General features: G+C 45.8%; 1 protein-coding gene across 3 annotated transcripts in view; it reads left to right on the top strand.

Annotated features, from left to right (window-relative positions):
* Positions 1-22154, top strand: part of wdfy1 (WD repeat and FYVE domain containing 1) — a gene marked incomplete at its 5' end in the record, with an annotated part of 26336 nt that extends 4182 nt beyond the window's left edge. For 2 of the 3 annotated variants that reach the window (XM_084467040.1, XM_084467041.1), the window contains 11 exons: positions 4178-4245; positions 4611-4684; positions 4849-4903; positions 6146-6296; positions 7561-7673; positions 9587-9713; positions 17262-17367; positions 17666-17767; positions 17853-17983; positions 18372-18480; positions 20672-22154. In XM_084467040.1, the coding sequence (XP_084323166.1) occupies positions 4178-4245; positions 4611-4684; positions 4849-4903; positions 6146-6296; positions 7561-7673; positions 9587-9713; positions 17262-17367; positions 17666-17767; positions 17853-17983; positions 18372-18480; positions 20672-20731 (1096 nt within the window). In that variant the 3' untranslated portion in view covers positions 20732-22154. The remainder of the gene's footprint in view (positions 1-4177; positions 4246-4610; positions 4685-4848; positions 4904-6145; positions 6297-7560; positions 7674-9586; positions 9714-17261; positions 17368-17665; positions 17768-17852; positions 17984-18371; positions 18481-20671) is intronic. The other variant, XR_014633395.1, reaches the window with a different exon arrangement.
* Between the last annotated feature and the right edge of the window lie 1992 nt (positions 22155-24146).

Genomic DNA, 24146 nt, shown 5'->3' with positions numbered 1-24146 from the left:
AGAAGGCTAAATTGCTGGCGAACCAAGCTACCGTCTTTAGCCTAGCCTTCTCTCTGAAGGACGCTACAGTGTGTTGCATAGCAACCGCCGTACACTTTGCCGGCAGCCAGGAGGGACTACTTTTTTGTATTCGTTAAAAAAAATGCTTTTCCGACTTTCTAGCTTTTTCAAAATTGAGGGTGTCTATGACTTTCATTTCGCCATATTTACGTAACCGTTTTATAAAAGCAATAGATCACTTCAGTCAGTGATATACGGTCATTATACCACAGTGAAGGGGGTCACCTCCGCTGCGCGTCGGGACGGACAACGCCCCTTAACTGTGGTATAATGAGCGTATAGCACAGCCTGTCGTGATCTATTGCTTAAATATAAAAACGGGTGGTTTAAATCAAGCGATCTGATTGGTTCCCAACTGTTGTATATTGAGCGTATACACACAGCTATGACGCCCGTTCAGTTTACAGAGTTCAGTATCACTCCGCGCCTAACTCTAACTGTTGTTTATGTACATATAAAAGCGATAGCGTAGTTCACTGAAGCCTAAAAAACATGTTGATTGCTGGAGAGGGTGGAAATGTTGTAAAGCAATAGTCTACTACTACTATCGAGTTCGAGTGAACTCTATAGAAGGCTAAATTGCCGGCGAACCAAGCTACCGTCTTTAGCCTAGCCTTCTCTCTGAAGGACGCTACAGTGTGTTGCATAGCAACCGCCGTACACTTTGCCGGCAGCCAGGAGGGACTACTTTTTTGTATTCGTTAAAAAAAATGCTTTTCCGACTTTCTAGCTTTTTCAAAATTGAGGGTGTCTATGACTTTCATTTCGCCATATTTACGTAACCGTTTTATAAAAGCAATAGATCACTTCAGTCAGTGATATACGGTCATTATACCACAGTGAAGGGGGTCACCTCCGCTGCGCGTCGGGACGGACAACGCCCCTTAACTGTGGTATAATGAGCGTATAGCACAGCCTGTCGTGATCTATTGCTTAAATATAAAAACGGGTGGCTTAAATCAAGCGATCTGATTGGTTCCCAACTGTTGTATATTGAGCGTATACACACAGCTATGACGCCCGTTCAGTTTACAGAGTTCAGTATCACTCCGCGCCTAACTCTAACTGTTGTTTATGTATATATAAAAGCGATAGCGTAGTTCACTGAAGCCTAAAAAACATGTTGATTGCTGGAGAGGGTGGAAATGTTGTAAAGCAATAGTCTACTACTACTATCGAGTTCGAGTGAACTCTATAGAAGGCTAAATTGCCGGCGAACCAAGCTACCGTCTTTAGCCTAGCCTTCTCTCTGAAGGACGCTACAGTGTGTTGCATAGCAACCGCCGTACACTTTGCCGGCAGCCAGGAGGGACTACTTTTTTGTATTCGTTAAAAAAAATGCTTTTCCGACTTTCTAGCTTTTTCAAAATTGAGGGTGTCTATGACTTTCATTTCGCCATATTTACGTAACCGTTTTATAAAAGCAATAGATCACTTCAGTCAGTGATATACGGTCATTATACCACAGTGAAGGGGGTCACCTCCGCTGCGCGTCGGGACGGACAACGCCCCTTAACTGTGGTATAATGAGCGTATAGCACAGCCTGTCGTGATCTATTGCTTAAATATAAAAACGGGTGGTTTAAATCAAGCGATCTGATTGGTTCCCAACTGTTGTATATTGAGCGTATACACACAGCTATGACGCCCGTTCAGTTTACAGAGTTCAGTATCACTCCGCGCCTAACTCTAACTGTTGTTTATGTACATATAAAAGCGATAGCGTAGTTCACTGAAGCCTAAAAAACATGTTGATTGCTGGAGAGGGTGGAAATGTTGTAAAGCAATAGTCTACTACTACTATCGAGTTCGAGTGAACTCTATAGAAGGCTAAATTGCCGGCGAACCAAGCTACCGTCTTTAGCCTAGCCTTCTCTCTGAAGGACGCTACAGTGTGTTGCATAGCAACCGCCGTACACTTTGCCGGCAGCCAGGAGGGACTACTTTTTTGTATTCGTTAAAAAAAATGCTTTTCCGACTTTCTAGCTTTTTCAAAATTGAGGGTGTCTATGACTTTCATTTCGCCATATTTACGTAACCGTTTTATAAAAGCAATAGATCACTTCAGTCAGTGATATACGGTCATTATACCACAGTGAAGGGGGTCACCTCCGCTGCGCGTCGGGACGGACAACGCCCCTTAACTGTGGTATAATGAGCGTATAGCACAGCCTGTCGTGATCTATTGCTTAAATATAAAAACGGGTGGCTTAAATCAAGCGATCTGATTGGTTCCCAACTGTTGTATATTGAGCGTATACACACAGCTATGACGCCCGTTCAGTTTACAGAGTTCAGTATCACTCCGCGCCTAACTCTAACTGTTGTTTATGTATATATAAAAGCGATAGCGTAGTTCACTGAAGCCTAAAAAACATGTTGATTGCTGGAGAGGGTGGAAATGTTGTAAAGCAATAGTCTACTACTACTATCGAGTTCGAGTGAACTCTATAGAAGGCTAAATTGCCGGCGAACCAAGCTACCGTCTTTAGCCTAGCCTTCTCTCTGAAGGACGCTACAGTGTGTTGCATAGCAACCGCCGTACACTTTGCCGGCAGCCAGGAGGGACTACTTTTTTGTATTCGTTAAAAAAAATGCTTTTCCGACTTTCTAGCTTTTTCAAAATTGAGGGTGTCTATGACTTTCATTTCGCCATATTTACGTAACCGTTTTATAAAAGCAATAGATCACTTCAGTCAGTGATATACGGTCATTATACCACAGTGAAGGGGGTCACCTCCGCTGCGCGTCGGGACGGACAACGCCCCTTAACTGTGGTATAATGAGCGTATAGCACAGCCTGTCGTGATCTATTGCTTAAATATAAAAACGGGTGGCTTAAATCAAGCGATCTGATTGGTTCCCAACTGTTGTATATTGAGCGTATACACACAGCTATGACGCCCGTTCAGTTTACAGAGTTCAGTATCACTCCGCGCCTAACTTGAACTGTTGTTTATTTATATATAAAAGCGATAGCATAGTTCACTGAAGCCTAAAAACATGTTGATTGATGATGAGGGTGGAAATGTTGTAAAGCAATAGGCACACGGTGAGTGAACTCGATAGGAGGCTAAATTGCCGGTGAACTGAGCTACCGTCTCTAGCCTTCTCTCTGAAGGACGCTACAGTGTGTTGCATAGCAACCGCCGTACACTTTGGCAGGCAGCCAGAAGGGACTACTTTTTGCTTTTCTGACTTTCTCGCTTTTTCAAAATTGAGGGTGTCTATGACTTTCATTTCTCCATACTTACATAGCCATTGTATAAAAGCCACAGTTAAGGGGTTGCCGTCCCTCCACTGCGCATCAGGACGGACAACGCCCCTTAACTGTGGTATAATGAGAACATACCACAGCCTATCGTGATCTATTGCTTAAATATATATATGTGTGTGTGTGTGTGTCCGAACCCACTGCTAATATTCAGCATTGGATCAGTTCAACTCAGCCCAGTGCTGTCATTGTTTCTGACCATCCTGACAGACACACTAGGTGTTGAAGTCAATCCGGTCCGTATGAGTAGGCTAGTCCCGGACCCTGCTGCCCCATCAGTCCGGGACCTCGATGTCCTGCACCTTATGACGGGAAGCAGCTTTCACTAATGTGCAGATCCATATCAATGCCTTATCTGGTGTGGTTCCTCTCCATTAATGCAATCCCCATTTATATTAATGTAAGTAAGACGGTCCTTTTGGTAGCGGGCTGGCGTTAGTACGTCCAATGAGTGGAAAACCTCCGCTCTAAGTCAACGCCGTTCAACAGGAGCCCTCAGACACAGTGTCCATTCATCAGGTCGGCCGCTGGTGCCAACATGGTCTCAAAGCTTTATCAAACCGCCACAAAGCCCAATAGAATAACCGCAACTTAATTGTTCATTTGTTTTCTTTGTTGTGTGTCTTTTTGTACATTATTCTATTCTGCATCCAGCTGTTATTCAGAACGGAGGTTAATTAGAGGAAGTGCTATTTTTACACTATTTTATCACTAATGAATGTTATCTTCACCTAATAGCCAACTTAAATCTTGATGATTACTCCTCCAAAGTGACGTCTAGTAGCTCACATTATTAGTATGACGGCTAGATTTAAGAGATGTAAATGGTTTGCGTTGTTCCAGAACCATCCGAGTATGGCTGAAGCGGGACAGCGGGCAGTACTGGCCCAGCATCTACCACACGGTGTCGTGTAAGTACGCTCCCAGTTACACTGCTCCACAAGCTGTTATTACATCAACATTCATCAACAACGTTGTCTCTAGAATCTATAGAACACTGAGGGGTGATGACTGGTTGTCAATCAATCACACAGGCCGTGTTATTAAGACAATTAACAATCCTCCTCCTTTCTTCACCCAACCAAACCCCATGTCAGCGAAACAGCACTTCTGTTTCTGCTAAAGTCAAGCACGTCTGCCTGCATACATTATTTATGTCTGAAATAAGCATCTTATGCGACTCAGACATATAGAATATTGTGGAATACTTTGAGGGCTGAATGTATGCAGGGGACAGGGTTGTGTATAAACGCTGTTTGCTTTGTGGCCTGGTTAGCTCCATGCTCCTGCATGTCCTACCACCACGACAGTCGACGCATCTTCATTGGCCAGGACAACGGAGGCATTGTGGTGAGTGGCCGTGATCGCTCTCTCTACAGCCTTGTTTGGAAAAGTAAAGCCAGTCAAAATGGTTATTGTTGTTTTAAAGAGGCCCATTGTTACTTTTTGGCTGCCTATAAATGTCAGCGTATCAGAGTAGCTTGGCTTCACTGAGACTCTGTCCTCTTCCCTAGGAGTTCCTTATCTCTGAGGACTTCAACAAGATGAACCACGTGAAGACCTATCCAGGTGAGGCCTCCTCCATGAGTATGTGTGGTTCACTGAGAGACGGAGAGATGCAGAAGATGTTGCCCTCTTTATGTAGTCAAGAGGAGAAGCCATTTCTAGTCTTGTGAGAAATCATCTGGTGCGGTTTCCCAGCATGCCCTGGGCAGTGGCCCATCAGTTCTCTGTTAGGCCACTCTCTCAGGAATCACACACACACTCGCTTCCCCGTGCAAACACAGACTATTTATATAATAGGAGAGGAATATGTTTATATTCACCCAGCCTTTTCTGGTTGCCAGATAGTCCAATTGAATTACTTAAAGGGGGGGATATATTTGTCTAGACTAGTTTTATTTGGAAAAGTACTTCTCCTTGTCACTATCCTGCACATCTTCTATGGTCTATGTAATGAGAGTGCTACTCTTAAGATATTTTTTCCTGTTTACTGAGAAACAGTAGCAGAGACATAGAGGAAGTGAAAATTAAAATAGAGATAAACAAAAACATAGCTAGTAGGGGTGTAACGATACACATTCGTACCGAAATTATTTGATATGGGTTCAACAGTTCGATGCGCGTTTTTATTGATTGTCACACACTCTGACACCCTGACACTGTGTTGTCTTGTCCTGATGTTTTGTGTTGAGGACCACAATGGAAATAAGTCCTGGACTTGATTGTGTTTTTATCCTCAATTGTATTTGATGTAAACTGCTGTACCGAAAAACATACCGAACCGTGACTTAAAAACCGAGGTACGTAGTGAATCGTGACTTTTGTGTATCGCTACACCCCTAGTAGCTAGAAATAAAGTGTTGGTGAAGCGAGGTCCTGTGCTGCAGAAGTGGCAGAGCTCCTAGCAGTGAGCTGGCGGGTTGCACTGTGGAGGAATCCTCCTGAATGGGTTGTTGTCCTGTGTGTACCTCTAAGGGAACGCACTCAACTCTAGTTAACATCAGAATTATCTACTATTACTTTACTTATTGTACAAGTACGCAAAAATACAATTCTTAGGCTTGGTTGCTCAACAGCCACATAGCAGCAACACTACAAGATAAAGTAAATAAAGATAAGGAAAATAAAAATATGTAAAAATGAGTAGCATAGATCACAATAATAAATGGTAATAATAGAGTAAGTAATAATAAGAGAAACTAAAACAGAGGTAGTAAATAATAATAAGTAGCGCGCATTGGTCTCATTCAACACAAGAGACGGGACTCTGGAGTTCTGATTGTCTGTGACTGATGTGTTGCGGTTCAGCCCATCAGAGCCGCGTGTCGGACATGGTGTTCTCCCTGGAGAGTGAGTGGGTGGTGAGCACCGGCCAGGACAAGAGCGTGAGCTGGATGTGCACGGAGAGCGGCAGCATGCTGGGCAGACACTACTTCAGCTCCTGGGCGTCCTGCCTCCAGTATCCTTCTGCTTTCTATTGACTAGGGGCGGGACACAATATCCATAGGGCCATGTATCCTCACCCTTCCTCGTGCGATACGAGAATCGATGGCCCTAAATATTGATCTATTTTTTGATTTCACAATTATTATTATTATCTTATTATTATTCCTGAAGCGTTAGACAAGAAATACCGCCCCAAATATCTCCAACCACTGATCCGGGGTTCAGTCATGGGTGGGGAGTGCTGGAGCAGCAGCTCCAACCCTCACCCTCACCCTAACCCTCACCCTCACCCTCACCCTAACCCTCACCCTAACCCTCACCTTTGGGGCGTGCTGGAGCAGCAGCTCCAGCACGCCCCAAATATTGATATTTTAATTAATAAAACAAGGCGCTGTGAACGGATTTCCCTGCTCCTCGAGGTGGCGCTCAACACATGAATGAAGGAAACTTGAACACAAGTTAGCTAACCAAACCCAGTTTGGACCGTGAATAAAGACCAAAATCCAGCACTTTACAGTTTCACAGTTATTTTGTATTCATCCTTAGACATATATTGTGATGTATCGTTAGGGGATTGTCTAACAATATATCGATTATTGCAGAATCGCTGTATGGCGATGTTACGTGTCTCGGGTCATGTATCGTATCGTATCGTGAGCTACCCGTTTACCCATTAATCATTTCCTGCCATAAACAAAGCTGCGGGCTGGCTCTGCCACTCCTAGCGCTGCTGGGACGCTACATTTCACCTGATGAAGTTCCAAGTGCAATAAAGTCTTTGCTAGCAAGGGAGTTAATACTAGCCACCGGGTAAATCACTGGAGGACGAAGCAGAATGTAAATGTGCTTCTGGGAACTCTCCCGTTCCCTACACGTACGCTGACGGTTACAAGGATTGATGAGAACAAACACTATATTTTAGCCTTGCCAGGTCAGCTACAAACATAGGTGAAAGAGTTAAATCTTGTGGTGGATGTTCAACAGGTCGTGCGTGGTTATGGTGTAGCGTTCTAGAACGCAGTGGAGGGCTGCCAACCAAATGCTTCGTCTTTGTATCACGTTCTACCGTTGAGTCCTTGTGTGAGAGCACCCACCACACTCATGTCCATGTGAACAACGCTCTGAAACTGTGTTGATACACTGCAAAACAAACACTCAAATCCACTTCTTGTGTCACATTGTCGGTTGAACCAGTTTGGAGCACATCTATAATTTTAGGTTAGTTTTGCATACTTTATATGAGAGAGAGAGAGACCGACCTTAACCCAGCCCGTCAGATACGATCAGGAGACACAGCACGCTTTCGTGGGCGACTATTCAGGTCAGATCACCCTGCTGAAGCTGGAGAGACAGACGTACTCCATCATCACCACCCTCAAGGGCCACGAAGGTGAGCCCCACCCACGCCCCACACACGGGCCATCTTAATGGGATTGCGTTACATTTGTGGTTTCTTTTCTCTTTTTTTTGCTTGATCACACACACAACAGACCCCAGGCCAGATGACTGTGATGACTCACAGATTTAAGCGCATGCATGCACACACACACACACACACACACACACACACACACACACACACACACACACACACACACACACACACACACACACACACACACACACACACACACGCCCTGACTGCCAGCTCAACCACTTCATTGATCATGTGTCTCTCTTGGCTCCTCCCATTAGGAGGGCTATTACTGCTGTCCATTGTTACAGCTTCTGGAGCCACAATGGGAAATAATGAATCATCTAAACAACTATTTACATCCTGGCTATCAACACAAGCCCATTGTCATGTCAACGGCATCCCTCAGATAGAAAGTGTGTGTGTGTGTGTGTGTGTGTGTGTGTGTGTGTGTGTGTGTGTGTGTGTGTGTGTGTGTGTGTGTGTGTGTGTGTGTGTGTGTGTGTGTGTGTGTGTGTGTGTGTGTGTGTGTGTGTGTGTGTGTGTGTTGCTGAGGATGCACACGTAATTAAGTACTGCACACTATCCAACAGTTACAGTTCTGCATCGTGTAGGGAAAATATTTTGATTAGGACAATACTGCACTTTGAGGTCGTTTTTGGGTGTGTGAAAAATACTGTAGTTGTTTGTTTTGATGACTTCCTTTGATACCTTATTCATGTGCATAATTATTTTCCTTCATCTTTGGAGACTGCAGTTGTTATTATATTGTAAAGCTGCTGTAAAGAAAGTCATATATATTACATATACATTATTTATATATTACTGATGGTGAGGCTGTTATTTTGATACTCTTATTTATGATAACAGTGTGTGTGTGTGTGTGTGTGTGTGTGTGTGTGTGTGTGTGTGTGTGTGTGTGTGTGTGTGTGTGTGTGTGTGTGTGTGTGTGTGTGTGTGTGTGTGTGTGTGTGTGTGTGTTTTGGTGTCCAAAAGCTTAGCAGCGGCCCTGTGTGTGAGATATTTATTTATACGTTGGGGTGCCTGTGTATATAGATTTTAGTGGCCCCACGCACACCCCATCCACATGCTGCAGACATGTTTCAGTGTATGATTGTGAGGCTGGCTTTACACGACAACGATCTGAACACCAACCTCAAAAGTGGCGTAGCGTTCCCACTTTTCATTCCGCGTTTAGACAAGCGTCTTTGGGTGGAAATCTGTGTGCATACGGTGACGCAAAAGTGTGTGAAATCCGACATGTTTGTTGTGGTTCGCCTGTACTGCACATGGATGTGACGTAAACGCGTACAGGACGAGAGCCAGCGTCAGCAGCTCAGAGCACACTTTTGCGTTGTTAACCCTTTAGACGGAAACGCGACAGTGGAGCGTTTTTAAGATTTCCACTCTGGAGGGTGGGTTCATTAGGTGCCAAGCACGAAGTGCGAGGAACCTCTTGTTTTTTTTGCGTTTTTAAGCCCCGAAAACGCTGTCACCGTCTAAACGAAAGGCACATCTGATAAAATATTTAGTCTGTTTCACCCAGGAGCGTTGTGGTGTAAAGCCAGCCTGAGGTTGTCCTGTGATCAGCACACTGGGCCCGCCCCAGCCATGTGATGCAGCGCTCCCTGCAGCCACCGGGTGGCGCCAAATAACTGCTCCTCCACATCACATCGCTCAATCACTCATCTAACATGTAAAACATCTGTAAATATACTGTAGGAGCTAAAAGGGACAATAGAGGAAGCAGAAAATGGCACCATTTTGTAATTAAACAAACAAAAAATGGTTCCCTCCCTCTCTTCATTTCTCCGCCACTGAGAAGTGTTGCAGTCAGATCACACACCTGTGACGGTGTGTGATCTGACCCAAGTCCTCCCCTCCCCCAGGCAGCATCGGGGCCCTGTGGTGGGACCCGGTGCAGAAGCTGCTCTTCTCAGGGTCCTCCGACCACAGCGTCATCATGTGGGACATCGGCGGGCGCAAGGGGCGCACCCTGCTGCTCCAGGGTCACCAGTAGGTGCACACTACTTACACACACACACCTTGTACGCACACACACACACACACACACACACACACACACACACACACACACACACACACACACACACACACACACACACACACACACACACACACACAGGCAGCGCTCTGGCAGGTGGTCAGGTGGGTGAAGGTTGCTAGGTGCAGTGTGTAGTTCTGAGGCTGAGCTCTGCTTATAGAGTGAGACCCACCTAGGGTTGCAAAATTCCGGGAATTTTCAAAGAAATTTTCCATGGGAATAAACGGGAATTTACAAAATTGAAGTTTGGCTCTTAACAGGGGACTTAAATATAGATGGGGAAGATATATTTAAGCAATAGATCACGACAGGCTGTGGTATGTTCTCATTATACCACAGTTAAGGGGCGTTGTCTGTCCTGATGCGCAGCGGAGGGACGGCGACCATTTTTTTTCATATCCAACCATTTTATGCTTGGATATGATAGATTATATTACCCTCAATTCCCAGTTTATTCCCATAAATTCCCATAATTTTCAAATTTTTAATATTTCCAAAATTCCCGAGCTTAACTTCCCATGGAAATTTACCGGAAATTTTCCACCCCTTTGCAACCCTACACCCACCCAAGTGTTTTCTCTCTTTAACTTCCAGCGGTCCCATGTTGTCTCTAATGCCCCTTTTCCACCGACAGTACCAGCTCAACTCGCCTCCACTCAGCCCGCCTTTTTTTGCGTTTCCATCGCCAAAAAAAGTACCTGGTACCGGGTACTTTTTTTAGTAGCACTTCCGTCGAGGTTCCAAGGGGGGTACGGGGGTGCTAGGTTCCGAGGGGGACACGGATCAGCGTTTCGCTGTGTGTGTCGCTCCTTTCCCGGGGTTAGAGTTAGGCTGCGAGTGGTTGTGTGTGTCCGGAGTGGTTGTGTGTGTCCGGCGTGGTTGTGTGTGTCCGGAGTGGTTGTGTGTGTCCGGAGTGGTTGTGTGTGTCCGGAGTGGTTGTGTGTGCCTGGCGTGGCTGGAGTCCACAGACCCGCTCCCGAGGGGGACACGGATCAGCGCTTCGAGTTTTGCCTCTATCAACGTTACCGTATGACAACAATAGTCGCGCAGTCATTGCGTTTTTTATTTTATTTCCCGTTTCCCGTCATAACCTTTCCCGGGAATCAGGAAATAGTCTTAATCAGATTTCCCGGGAATCCCGTCTCCCAGGATTAAACCCTAATGACGACCAGCCCACGTTGAAGAGGTTCTTTTCTACGACCCGCCCACGTTGAAGAGGTTCTTTTCTACGACCCGCCCACGTTGAAGAGGTTCTTTTCTACGACCCGCCCACGTTGAAGAGGTTCTTTTCTACGACCCGCCCACGTTGAAGAGGTTCTTTTCTACGACCCGCCCACGTTGAAGAGGTTCTTTTCTACGACCCGCCCACGTTGAAGAGGTTCTTTTTCAGATGGAAACGTGACGTGCCCTGAACCAAACCAAGTGGTGCCGCACTAAGTCGTGGCGAGCTGAGCTGGTACTGTCAGTGGAAAAGCCGCCCCCTGTTGGTCGTCCCTCTCTGAATTCTGAGAGTATACCGAGTTCAGTGAGACAAACAAAAACAAAAATGGCTGCGCCCGTAAAGAGATTTATTTTCTTTGTATTTGTACCACGTTGGTCATTTTAATGTTGATTTTAAATGCTCTTACAGACTTGATTACATTGCTCCTTTATTCCGGTCACCAAGTTTTGCATTGTACGGTCTTGCTGTGCGTGCAATACAATGTAAAGTTGTGTTGTCCATTTTCGAGCTGGTTTGCTAAAGAGGCTAATGTAGCTAACAATAACAACGACTAGCCAATGACAGGACACAATCACAAAGACGAACGGGAACGCTATAAGTGCTACGAGACAGGAAATTACGTCACAAGTGCAACTCGGAAGGCTGGTGTCTGAGGCATCTGGAACACTCCATAACATCAGCGCTTACGTCAACACTAGTGTCACCGCTGCCTGAACGTCGTAAAAAGTAGTTCAATACGGCAGGAAAAGACGCCCAATCTGGCAACACTGCCTGCACGTCCTCCGCGCTTTAACCTCAGCGTGAATCAACAAGACTAACTGAAAAAGCCCATATGGAACTTAAACTGATTATGAAAGTGTGAAAACACAGAGATAGCCATCACGTGGTTAAAGAGCTGGACGTTTTGAAAGTTGAATGGTTTCTGTAGCTGAACGTATGCAGAAGCAGTGAACTGCACAGAAAACAGGCAAAGGGAATAAAGACAACTTAAGAAGAACAGTAGATGTGCTTGCAGTAGCAACCACACTAATTAAAAGGAGACGTTGACAAGTACAGTTTCCCCAAAGACAATGACATCCACAAACCAATCCTCTTGGATCGGGCCAATATATTGATATCATTATCTCATACAAATTCAAATACAAATTCAGCTATTGTATTATTCTGTTGTATTTGATATAGTCTCTATCATAAAGGCTGCATGAGGTTTCTGATGGTATGGATGGGTGTTAGTAGGATTTAACTAGGTCCTCTCATGTCACCCATATCCACATTAATAATGGGGACTTATAACGCAATATGTTTGTATTTAATACGTGTGTTTGTCAAATGCCACAGTCCAGAGTGTTAAATCAGCTTACTTTGTGTGACTTAACCCAAGAGTTTATTAATTTGGTTTTCCTACCGAGTCAAATATCAAAATCATTGCAATCAGTTTTTCACTAATACACAGGATCAGATGTTATAATCCCTTGTGCCAAAATCCAAGGAAAACACATATTCAGAAGCCCCTGTCCAAACTAACCTTACAAGCACACTGGCTACCAACCAAAGGTGAAAAACATGAGACAACTAGCCCAACTAACAGCAGTAAATACAGCAGTATGCAGTAAGCAGAATATCATTGGGGTTATCAAGTGGGCACCCTCTTCCACAGGTGTTTCGTTAAGTTAGGCCCACTTAATATAGAGATAAGTTAAAAAAAAAAATACAATGTTCCTATCCTATGGCTATCACAGCCTAAAAACAGCAATGCCACCTTCAACAGACCCAGGCTCCGTTTAAGTGCAAGCTTCAGGTAGTGACAATGCCCCCTTGTCCAAACCAACCTTATAAGCACGCTGGCTACTAAGCTACCAACCAAAGGTGAAAAACACGAGACAACTAGCCCAACTAACAGCAGTATGCAGTAAGCATACTAAGCATAGCAATATCATTGGGGTTATCAAGTGGGCACCCTCTTTCACACCTGTTTCGTTAAGTTAGGCCCACGACACCTCCTGAAGGCTTAACAATGAAACCAGCATCCAGGATTCACCCCCATCTATGCTGCCACCACGTTGCCACATTTAATGCATCTAAACACTGTCTTTCCTGCATCGTACCCCTAGCCCTACCGCTAACCCTGACCAAACAAACACGTTAGCACATTAGTCAGCTGGCTTACCTTAGCTTGCACCCCAGGAAGTATGTTTTCTCCTTATCCACAGCCATTCACTTGCTCGTTCTGCTGCCACGGACATGTTGCTAACCGCCTGCCTCAGACTTTGTCCACAAATACCCAGTTCAGTCAGCAAGCTAATAGCAGATCTAGCCACGAACCCCCGTGCACCGATTTCAATAGGCCTTAGTCGCATACTCCAGCCTCGCTGTGCTGCCTCTCCAGCCATCTCGGCATACTTCACTTTCTTAAGCTCATTGGCTACTTCAACTCTGTCTTCCCAAGGAACTGTAAGTTCAATAAAATAAACAATCTTCTCTGAGTCTGACCACAATAGCTGGTCTTAGCCGAGTGCTAACAATGTGTGGAGGGACAACAACCTGCTGAATAAGATCCGCCTTCAATTCCCAGGCTCCTCCAATACTTAGCTGCCTGACTCTGTGCCTGCCTCTAAATGGTCTAGCCTTTTCCCCCTGACGCACAAAGTTAATTTGCCTACCCTCTTTACTAGCAGCTGCTGAATTAGCTTCTCTCCGTTTATCATCAACAGCCGCTGCCAAACATTTCAATACCTGGTTATGACACCACGTGTACCGCCCCTGGGATAGACTGACCTTGCATCCTGATAGGATATGGTGGAGGCTGCACACACGGGAACATAGTGTGCATGTCTCATCCTAACCAAACCACTGATTTAAGTTCTGGGGAGATGGGAGCACATCATAAGTGGCACCTATCATAAATCTGATCCTACTAGCCTCCATGCTCCATAGATCTTTCCACTTTATCTTATTCTTCTTCTCCACTCCCTCCCAATTCACCCACTGCCCTTGTTTTGCCTGCGACACTGCCTTAGTACATCTTACAATCTCATCCTGTCTATGTATTTCCTCCACTACCATTTTCCTCCTTTCTCCTGCAGAAGCTTTACCCCATGCAGGTTTACCTACATCCCTCCCTAAGCCCCCCTGCCCATGCTGAACATGGCCCATGATATCCCTATGCCTAAGTGCCGATTGAGCTTGCTGGACCGCTTGTTTTGGTTTCCATTTCCTCTCTGCTTTAACTGTGGGTGCAACTCTCCTCACCACTGGGTCCTTGGACTGAGTAGGAGTCATTTCCAGTCTAACCTTAGCACATTTAAATTATTCTGTCAGATTAGATATGGGCAACTCTACAATGCCCTTCCCATACAAGGCTACGCTGTTTAGGCAGCGTGGGACTCCGAGCCACTTTCTGACAAAAGAGTTGATCATTTTTCCATCCTTTCTACCTTTGACAGAAGAACTTCATACACTGTCAATGGCCACATTAGCCGGGGCAATAGACCAAACTGTAGACACCACAACTTAAGCTTACCTGGCAGCCCTGACTTGTCTATCTTTGCAATACCGTGTCTAGTTTCCTGTCTCAATTCTTCAACCTGTGCCTTATCACTAAGGCTTGCATCATACCACCTTCCCAGACTCTTCACTGGCTCTCCAGAACTGTAGGCATCACCTCTTCATTTATAGCAAACTTCTTATCTACTACCTTCCCTTTAAAGCAGTGTTTCTCAACCTTTTTTGAGCAAACGCCCCCCTTACCTTACCCTGATCCTCTGGCGCCCCCCCCCCCCCCATTATTGGGGGTCAAGCAGCGAAGCTGCGAGACAACCATTGTTATTCTACGTTTTCCTATTATTATTATTATTATCCTTCAATGGGAGTCTATGGCAGCCCATAGAACCCCATGGTAAAAAGTTGTGAAATTTGGCACACTGATTCAGGACATTCCCATAAGCCCTCACAGCAAATTTGAGGTTGCTAGCCCATAAGCTCTAGCGCCACCAACAGGTCAAACATTATTTTCCTTCAATGGGAGTCTATGGCAGCCCATAGAACCCAATGGTAAAAGGTTATGAAATTTGGCACACTGATTCAGGACAGTCCCATAAGCCCTCCCAGCAAATTTGAGGTCGCTAGCCTATGATCTCTAGCGCCACCAACAGGTCAAAGTTGGACATGCATTCAAGTTCATAACTTTTGACCCATTCATCCAATATTCACAAACAAGACATCATTGGAATCCTTGGGCCAAGCCGAGTTCAACGCACCCTATGACGTCATATTGCGTCATGATGCATTTTCCGCCATCTTGGTTTATGTCAAAAACCTTCAAAATGTTTCACACATCACACATTTTGACCAATCATCTCCAACCTTGGCACATATGTTGATCAGACCATGCCTCACAAAAGGTGTCGAACAGATTTTTCAAATTCAAAACCGTTTGGCCGCAACAGCCAATCAAATTTGACCACAAAGCCGCCAAACAGGAAGTAAGCCAATTTCTCAGCAGCCCTTTGACATATCATAACCAAACTTGGTACATAGACCCATGACATCATCATGGGGACGCTCATTGGGTTTGGTGACCTTTGACCTCTAGGGGGCGCTATAATTAATGACAATGTGTTTTAACTCCTCTCTCTTCACATGCAAATATTTCAAACACATTTCCAATGTCTGGTGATACTATGAGACCTCCCCATATACCTAGTAAATGATTTCTCACGGAAATATCTGCGACAGCCAATCAAATTTGACCGCAAAACCGCCAAACAGGAAATAAGCCAATTTCTCTGCAACCCTTTGACATATCATAACCAAACTTGGTACATAGACCCATGACATCATCATGGAGATACTCAATGAATTTGGTGACCTTTGACCTATAAGGGGGTGAGTGTTATCATATCTCAGTCGATCCTTTATTTTTTGAAGTGCAACTTGTCGAAAGTGCTGAAGGCCGCGTGTTTGGCCTGTTAGATCTATCTTTTATGTTTTAATTTTGTTTAATTAGTTTATCAGCTTGACTCCCTCAACACTGCTCGCAGTTTTAATTATAGTTAATTTTGTTTTTAAAAAAAAATTGCGACACCCGTGGGTAGGCTATATCCATTACCAACTCCACTCCAACTCGTGCTACATTGCTTGAATAAAAAACTTCTGTGCCGTTTTGGTTTCTTCTGGACAAGAAAATGTGTATTCAGAGTTTTATTAAAAGGTTTTATTATTGAGCTATTGAAGTTAAATACGTATCAGTGCTTGTGTACATTTTTATTGGTTATTGAACCGTTAACCCGCAAACTTGGGTTCAATGTGTGCACGAAAGACTCCCTTTGTTTACGTGACGTTGCCTAGCAACGCTGCGCATGTGCAGCCTTTATCCACTTCGTTCTGAGAGTAGCACGTTTAAGTTTGCGGCCAAATAGTAATTAAAGTAGTTTGTTACTATACAAGTTAAGCGCCTGTAACAGTGTTAAATGCGTATGTGCCGGTTGGCGTGCGTACCTTATGAAAGTGTTTATCGGTTCGCAGACGTAATGAGCGACGTTGCGGTGGTCTACACGTAATGCGGAAGTTCTATTGTTTACAATTAGCATGCTAAGCGGAGTTATCTTTATTCACGTCTTGTGTTGCCTTACTATGTAATATGGATGAGATTCATGTTGCTTAGTGTAATGCCCCATCCACCGCTTGCTTTGCATGTCCCGCAAACCAACCAGTGGAAGTCAGGGGAGGGCGAAATAGTTTCTGAAGCACCACGCTGCTGCGATGAGGTGGATTTGTTCATCGGCGTTACTATGGCGATCATGACGGCACTGAGCATAAAGTAAAAAGTAGATAAGACGATAGAGGGGTTAGAAACCCATATGAAGATAGGCTCTTTATTTCAGTTATACTATTTTTGCACCGAAAATATTTGAAAACCATGAAAGTTTAAAAAGTTCAAAATAATGACCGCTACACAAGCGAAGTTGTGACGCCCCCGTGTTCGTTCCCAGCGCCCCCCTAGGTTCTACGAACGCCCCCCAGGGGGCGCTGCCGCCCCCGTTGAGAAACCCTGCTTTAAAGAGTGAGAGACTCCTAGACTTACTTGGCTTCACCTTCATTCTAGCCCATTGCAGATTGCTATTTAACTTATCCAGCAACCTCCTGGTGCACGAAGTGGATCAATATTTAAGTGTCTTTTGAAGTCGTGAATATTGTTCATCTTCAACACAACTCATTAGTCTCTCTCTCTCTCTCTCCCTCCCCTGGTTCGCTGTTAATTTGTTTCTGGGCCGCCCAGCGAGCGAGTGCAGGCGGTGCGCTACCTTCAGCTGACCAGACAGCTGCTGACCTGCTCTGTGGACGGAGGCATCACCGTGTGGAACATGGACACGCAGCGGGAAGAGGTTCACTGGTTCATAGTCTTTATTATACTGCACCAGTATGTGATGAGAGGTTCACTGGTTCATAGTCTTTATTATACTGCACCAGCATGTGCTGAGAGGTTCACCTCCTCTGACAGACAGAGCTGTCTCTAGAGCTGGGCTCCTCTGACAGACAGAGCTGTCTCTAGAGCTGGGCTCCTCTGACAGACAGAGCTGTCTCTAGAGCTGGGCTCCTCTGACAGACAGAGCTGTCTCTAGAGCTGGGCTCCTCTGACAGACAGAGCTGTCTCTAGAGCTGGGCTCCTCTGTGTGTCTGCAGGCCCCTCAGTGGCTGGACAGCGACTCCTGTCAGAAGTGTGAGCAGCCCTTCTTCTGGAACATTAAGCAGATGTGGGACAGCAAGACCATCGGCCTCAGACAGGTAGTCTCACACTCACACTCACACTCACACTTACACACACACTCTGACACACACTCCGACACACACTGACACTTCCTGTCCCCAGCACCACTGCAGGAAGTGCGGCCAGGCTGTGTGTGCCAAGTGCAGCTCCAAGCGCTCCACCTTCCCCCTCATGGGCTTTGAGTTCCAGGTGCGGGTGTGTGACAGCTGCTTCGACACCATCAAAGAAGAAGAGTGAGTATGCTACAAGATCTGTGTCTGTCTGTCGATGGTGTATTCAAATACAATTTATAATAAGATTATGGAATTATGTTAATGTTTATTGTTTTTTTTATGTAGCAGTAGTGACGGTGTGGACCTTATGGATTCCTAAATGTGTTATTCTGACAGACAACAGTGTAGTATCAGGGTAGTTTCTTCATCATCATACTGGGATGTACCATGTACTGTAATCCTGCTATCCCTCAAACTGCCACTTTACCTGGCAACTACTAACGTGTGTGTGTGTGTGTGTGTGTGTGTGTGTGTGTGTGTGTGTGTGTGTGTGTGTGTGTGTGTGTGTGTGTGTGTGTGTGTGTGTGTGTGTGTGTGTGTGTGTGTGTGTGTGTGTGTGTGTGTGTAGTCGGACGGCGCTGGCTACCTTCCACGAGGGGAAGCACAACATTGCCCACATGGACATAGATCCTTCCAGAGGCCTGATGGTTACGTGTGGCAGTGATCGCATCGTCAAGGTCTGCATCTCTCTCTGTATATATAGCTTCACTCCTCATCACAGAGCTCTTACTACATGCAGTGATGTGGGGAGCAACTGTGTTAATGTTAATTATGATTTGTTAAAACCACAGACGATTATTCAGTCTACATGCTGTGGAAGTGTAAACACATCAATTAAGCCCTCCTGACACTTTTTTCATAGATAATCGAGTATAGAGTTTGCCCGGCGCAATGTAACAGCCCAAATGGCTTCCATGTTATTGGCTAGGGGCACAGCGAACGCTTCCAAATCTGCATTTTTTAACCACTAATATAGCTCAAAATAGCTTGTGTGGACTTCCTGGAAACATGGACCTACCGGTCAGGCACAGACTTGTAAAACAGTCTTTTTTAATAAACTCCTGCTACGCTAACTAAGTTGCTGATGCTTTGTTTAATGCGTAGGGACCCTAGTCATGCTACTGCAGAGGTTTGGTGCTATTTTGAGCTATATTAGTGGTTAAAAAAATGCAGATTTGGAAGCGTTCGCTGTGCCCCTAGCCAATAACATGGAAGCCATTTGGGCTGTTACATTGCGCCGGGCAAACTCTATACTCGATTATCTATGAAAAAAGGAGGGCTTATTTGATGTGTTTACATGCCAAAACAAAGACCCTGGGTTCAATTTTCGCCGGAATTACACTAGAAAAATCATGGTAACATTGGGTCATCTAATTATAATAATCACATTATATATATTATTAGTATATGCTACACGTGAACCTCCTAAGATGGCGCAATTTGATTGGTTCGCTATCTGGGGATATTGGGCAGTATCGCATGATTGAGATCTCAAACTCAGGATATTGATTTAGCGCACGTGACATTTGTCTCGTCACGCTAATAAAAACAAATAAACCGCTAATAAAAATAAATAAATCCCGGCAAAAAGTGTTATCTTGTTTATTTTTGGAGTTTTCATGTGTAGTATATAATAAAACAATTATTCACCTCACGCTCCGTGAATAGTGGGGAACAGCCCTATTCCCCACTATTCACTTTGTCTTATAATTGTTAAATATACCATATATTCATATCATTTGTTCATGTAATATAATGACTAATTACTAAAAGGTACAGTGTGTATAATTAATTTACATCTAGCATAATGTGCTTGGCTTAATTATAGGTCTCTGATGGTAGTTTACCACTATGATCAATACATATAACAGAGTGATTATTATAGGTCTATGATGGTAGTTTACCACTATGATCAATACATATAACAGAGTGATAATTATAGATCTATGGTGGTAGTTTACCACTAGTGATGATCAATACATATAACAGAGTGATAATTATAGATCTATGGTGGTAGTTTACCACTAGTGATGATCAATACATATAACAGAGTGATAATTATAGATCTATGGTGGTAGTTTACCACTATGATCAATACATATAACAGAGTGATAATTATAGATCTATGATGGTAGTTTACCACTAATTAAAGCTAATTCTATTTAAAGCGATAGACATCTTTGAGGGGGTATGTTAGTAAAAACCTAATAGAACCACCATCCAAGGCCCAGCGGGGTCCACACCTCCACCTCACTCTGGTCACTGGTTGGTGTCAGTACTGTGACACTGACGTCATTAGATACCAGTACTGGTTGGTGTCATTACTGTGACACTGACGTCATTAGATACCAGTACTGGTTGGTGTCAGTACTGTGACACTGACGTCATTAGATACCAGTACTGGTTGGTGTCATTACTGTGACACTGACGTCATTAGATACCAGTACTGGTTGGTGTCAGTACTGTGACACTGACGTCATTAGATACCAGTACTGGTTGGTGTCAGTACTGTGACACTGACGTCATTAGATACCAGTACTGGTTGGTGTCATTACTGTGACACTGACGTCATTAGATACCAGTACTGGTTGGTGTCAGTACTGTGACACTGACGTCATTAGATACCAGTACTGGTTGGTGTCAGTACTGTGACACTGACGTCATTAGATACCAGTACTGGTTGGTGTCAGTACTGTGACACTGACGTCATTAGATACCAGTACTGGTTGGTGTCAGTACTGTGACACTGACGTCATTAGATACCAGTACTGGTTGGTGTCAGTACTGTGACACTGACGTCATTAGATACCAGTACGGCCGGGGAGATGTGGTGGCTTCAGCCGTCCTGACGTGTCCGTCTCTCCTCAGATCTGGGACATGACGCAGGTGGTGGGCTGTAGCCTAGCAACAGGTTTCTCTGCACGCTGAAAGCCCGGCGCCACCCTTCAACAAGAACCCCTACCCCCCAGTCTCCGCCCACTTCTGCGTTGAGGGGGGGATGCAGTTGTCATGGAAACACATTGATGTTTTTCACCCTCTGTATGCCTAACCTCCCTTAACCACCACTGGGCTTACTGTTACGTGTGTGTGTGTGTGTGTGTGTGTGTGTGTGTGTGTGTGTGTGTGTGTGCGTGTGCGTGCACGCTCTCATGCAGATGCTCCTTTGTGCTACGGATCAGAGCTGATGTCTTGTATTGAATTTGCCATCAACAAATCATTTCGATCCCCTTTGTAAATGCTTGTGTAAAATGATTGTTATGTTTGGCAGATAATTATCTCAAGCACAATGTGTGTGTGGCTGTACATGTTTGCACTCCCGCTCTTGTCATGATTGGGTCCCTAACCTTTGGGAAGTTCTATTTGTATTTGTCATGGTATGCACAGCCTATTTCTAATTGTCTCATTTCAAGTCAAATCAATGATTTTGCACACACACACGCTCATTCTCAGTGTCACAGGGGCTGCTAACTGCATTGTGTGTGTGTGTGTGTGTGTGTGTGTGTGTGTGTGTGTGTGTGTGTGTGTGTGTGTGTGTGTGTGTGTGTGTGTGTGTGTGTGTGTGTGTGTGTGTGTGTGTGTGTGTGTGTGTGTGTGTGTGTGTTGGTCTACCTGTTAATCTTTCAATCTGCCCTTAAGTTCCTTGTCCCCCCCACTAGTCTGCCTTACTGGACTCTCTGGAGGTCCCCGGGTTCCCATGGTGGAGGGGAGGGTTTGGTACTGGACCTTCTACAGCAGCCTGACCTTGGAGTAGCCGCGGAGATGTTTGGAGAGCTCCAAAGAGCTCTTTAGACGCCCCTACAGATGGAGGCTGTATAACACTACAACACAGCAGCGATGGTAGAGAGGAATCTTGTTAAGAGAGGTACTTAAACCAGGTGTATACCACAGAACTACTGGTGTGTTTAAGGCCCCCAACAGGTTCTTAAACCAGGTGTATACCACAGAACTACTGGTGTGTTTAAGGCCCCCAACAGGTTCTTAAACCAGGTGTATACCACAGCACTAGTGTTTTTCTGAGGCTCACTTCCTCGGTTGCCTTATTTAGGAAACACATGAGCATCTTTAGATCTGCTGGTGACCATGTTCACTGGGACTCTGAACCCACTCATGTTTGTATTGCGTCCAGCGTATTCATTCTTTTCAACACTTTGCTGTGTCCTCTATTTATTTGGTGTCCTGGTCTCCTCTCTTCACTGCACTGCACTCAATTGTGGTTTAAAAGAAAACTGATTGTGATTAAGTGTTATTTTCTTCTTTTCTATTTTCTGGATGAGTTGGACTGGTTGAACTGGGCGTGGTGGATGAGTTGGACTGGTTGAACTGGGCGTGGTGGATGAGTTGGACTGGTTGAACTGGGCGTGGTGGATGAGTTGGACTGGTTGAACTGGGCGTGGTGGATGAGTTGGACTGGTTGAACTGGGCGTGGTGGATGAGTTGGACTGGTTGAACTGGGCGTGGTGGATGAGTTGGACTGGTTGAACTGGGCGTGGTGGATGAGTTGGACTGGTTGAACTGGGCGTGGTGGATGAGTTGGACTGGTTGAACTGGGCGTGGTGGATGAGTTGGACTGGTTGAACTGGGCGTGGTGGATGAGTTGGACTGGTTGAACTGGGCGTGGTGGATGAGTTGGACTGGTTGAACTGGGCGTGGTGGATGAGTTGAACTGGGCGTGGTGGATGAGTTGGACTGGTTGAACTGGGCGTGGTGGATGAGTTGGACTGGTTGAACTGGGCGTGGTGGATGAGTTGGACTGGTTGAACTGGGCGTGGTGGATGAGTTGGACTGGTTGAACTGGGCGTGGTGGATGTAGCGTTCTGCTGGTGAGGCGTGGCCAACATGGTCACAGTAGACTTCCTTAACTCTGGCTTGAATGTTGTGATTAAAGCAGGAACATAATGTTAACCTAATCCTAATCTGTAGAAACATTCCAGTTCTTTGATCTTAATGTATATTTATATTGTATTGGATGTGTTTTTACGTTGGTTTCTGCTGGTGCCCCAGCGCCGTTCTCTTTTCTTATGACAACGCCTCCTGCATGTTCCCCGGGGTTATCTGCATGGGAAATAAATGTTTGTGACAAACTACAAGGTGGTCTGGTGAGAACAAGCGCCTACCAGTCACACAACGTCCTGGGACTGCACTATACTGGGGCCCCACACGGCCCGGACATCTCCGTACCCCGAGACCCTGAGGGGCCCCACAGTTAAGACGGGCTGACGATGAGAACGAACCCGCTCCTGCTGGCAGGGCTCCTACAGGGCCCCTACACCCCGTCTGGGCCCCTACACCCCTACAGGGCCCCTACAGGGCCCCTACACCCCTACAGGGCCCCTACAGGGCTCCTACAGGGCCCCTACACCCCTACAGGGCCCCTACAGGGCCCCTACACCCCTACAGGGCCCCTACAGGGCTCCTACAGGGCCCCTACACCCCTACAGGGCCCCTACAGGGCCCCTACACCCCTACAGGGCCCCTACAGGGCTCCTACAGGGCCCCTACACCCCTACAGGGCCCCTACAGGGCTCCTACAGGGCCCCTACACCCCTTCAGGGCCCCTACAGGGCTCCTACAGGGCCCCTACACTCCTTTCAGGGTCCCTACAGGCCCCCTACACCCCTACAGGGCTCCTACAGGGCCCCTACACCCCGTCTGGGCCCCTACACCCCTACAGGGCCCCTACAGGGCCCCTACACCCCTACAGGGCCCCTACAGGGCTCCTACAGGGCCCCTACACCCCTACAGGGCCCCTACAGGGCTCCTACAGGGCCCCTACAGGGCCCCTACACCCCTACAGGGCCCCTACAGGGTCCCTACAGGCCCCCTACACCCCTACAGGGCTCCTACAGGGCTCCTACAGGGCCCCTACACCCCTTCAGGGCCCCTACAGGGCTCCTACAGGGGGCTCCTCCGGGTCCCCTTCAGGGGGCTCCTCCGGGTCCCCTTCAGGGGGCTCCTCCGGGGCCCCTACAGGGTTATGAGGTTGCTACAGTACAATCAAGATTCAATACAGCCAATGGCAGAACAGGCTCCTTATTGTTGGTCGGTGTTTGGATCAGTTGGTGGTGGCTCTGCTCAACCCCGTCTGAAGGGGAGCTATAGGACACGATAAAGGGGAGGTGGATGCCATGTACAACTAATGATTCACGTCTAAAAAGACGTCATACCAGTTAACCTTTAGTTCCAGTCTAGTGTTTCAGCTGTAGCACTTCACCAACAGCAGTAGTATCAATGATCTACTTCTTAGTGAAAAGGTCTACTCTTTGTTTTTGCAACAATGCAAAATGTAGTGTTGCATATGTAGTTAGAACTAAAACTCATTTTTGGGATTCTCCATCTTTCGTAA

This window comes from Micromesistius poutassou, assembly GCF_964030765.1.
Source record: "Micromesistius poutassou genome assembly, chromosome: 4".
Taxonomy (NCBI): Eukaryota; Metazoa; Chordata; class Actinopteri; order Gadiformes; family Gadidae; genus Micromesistius; species Micromesistius poutassou.
Note: the sequence above shows the minus strand (reverse complement) of the source record. Positions and strands in the feature narration are given on the sequence as shown.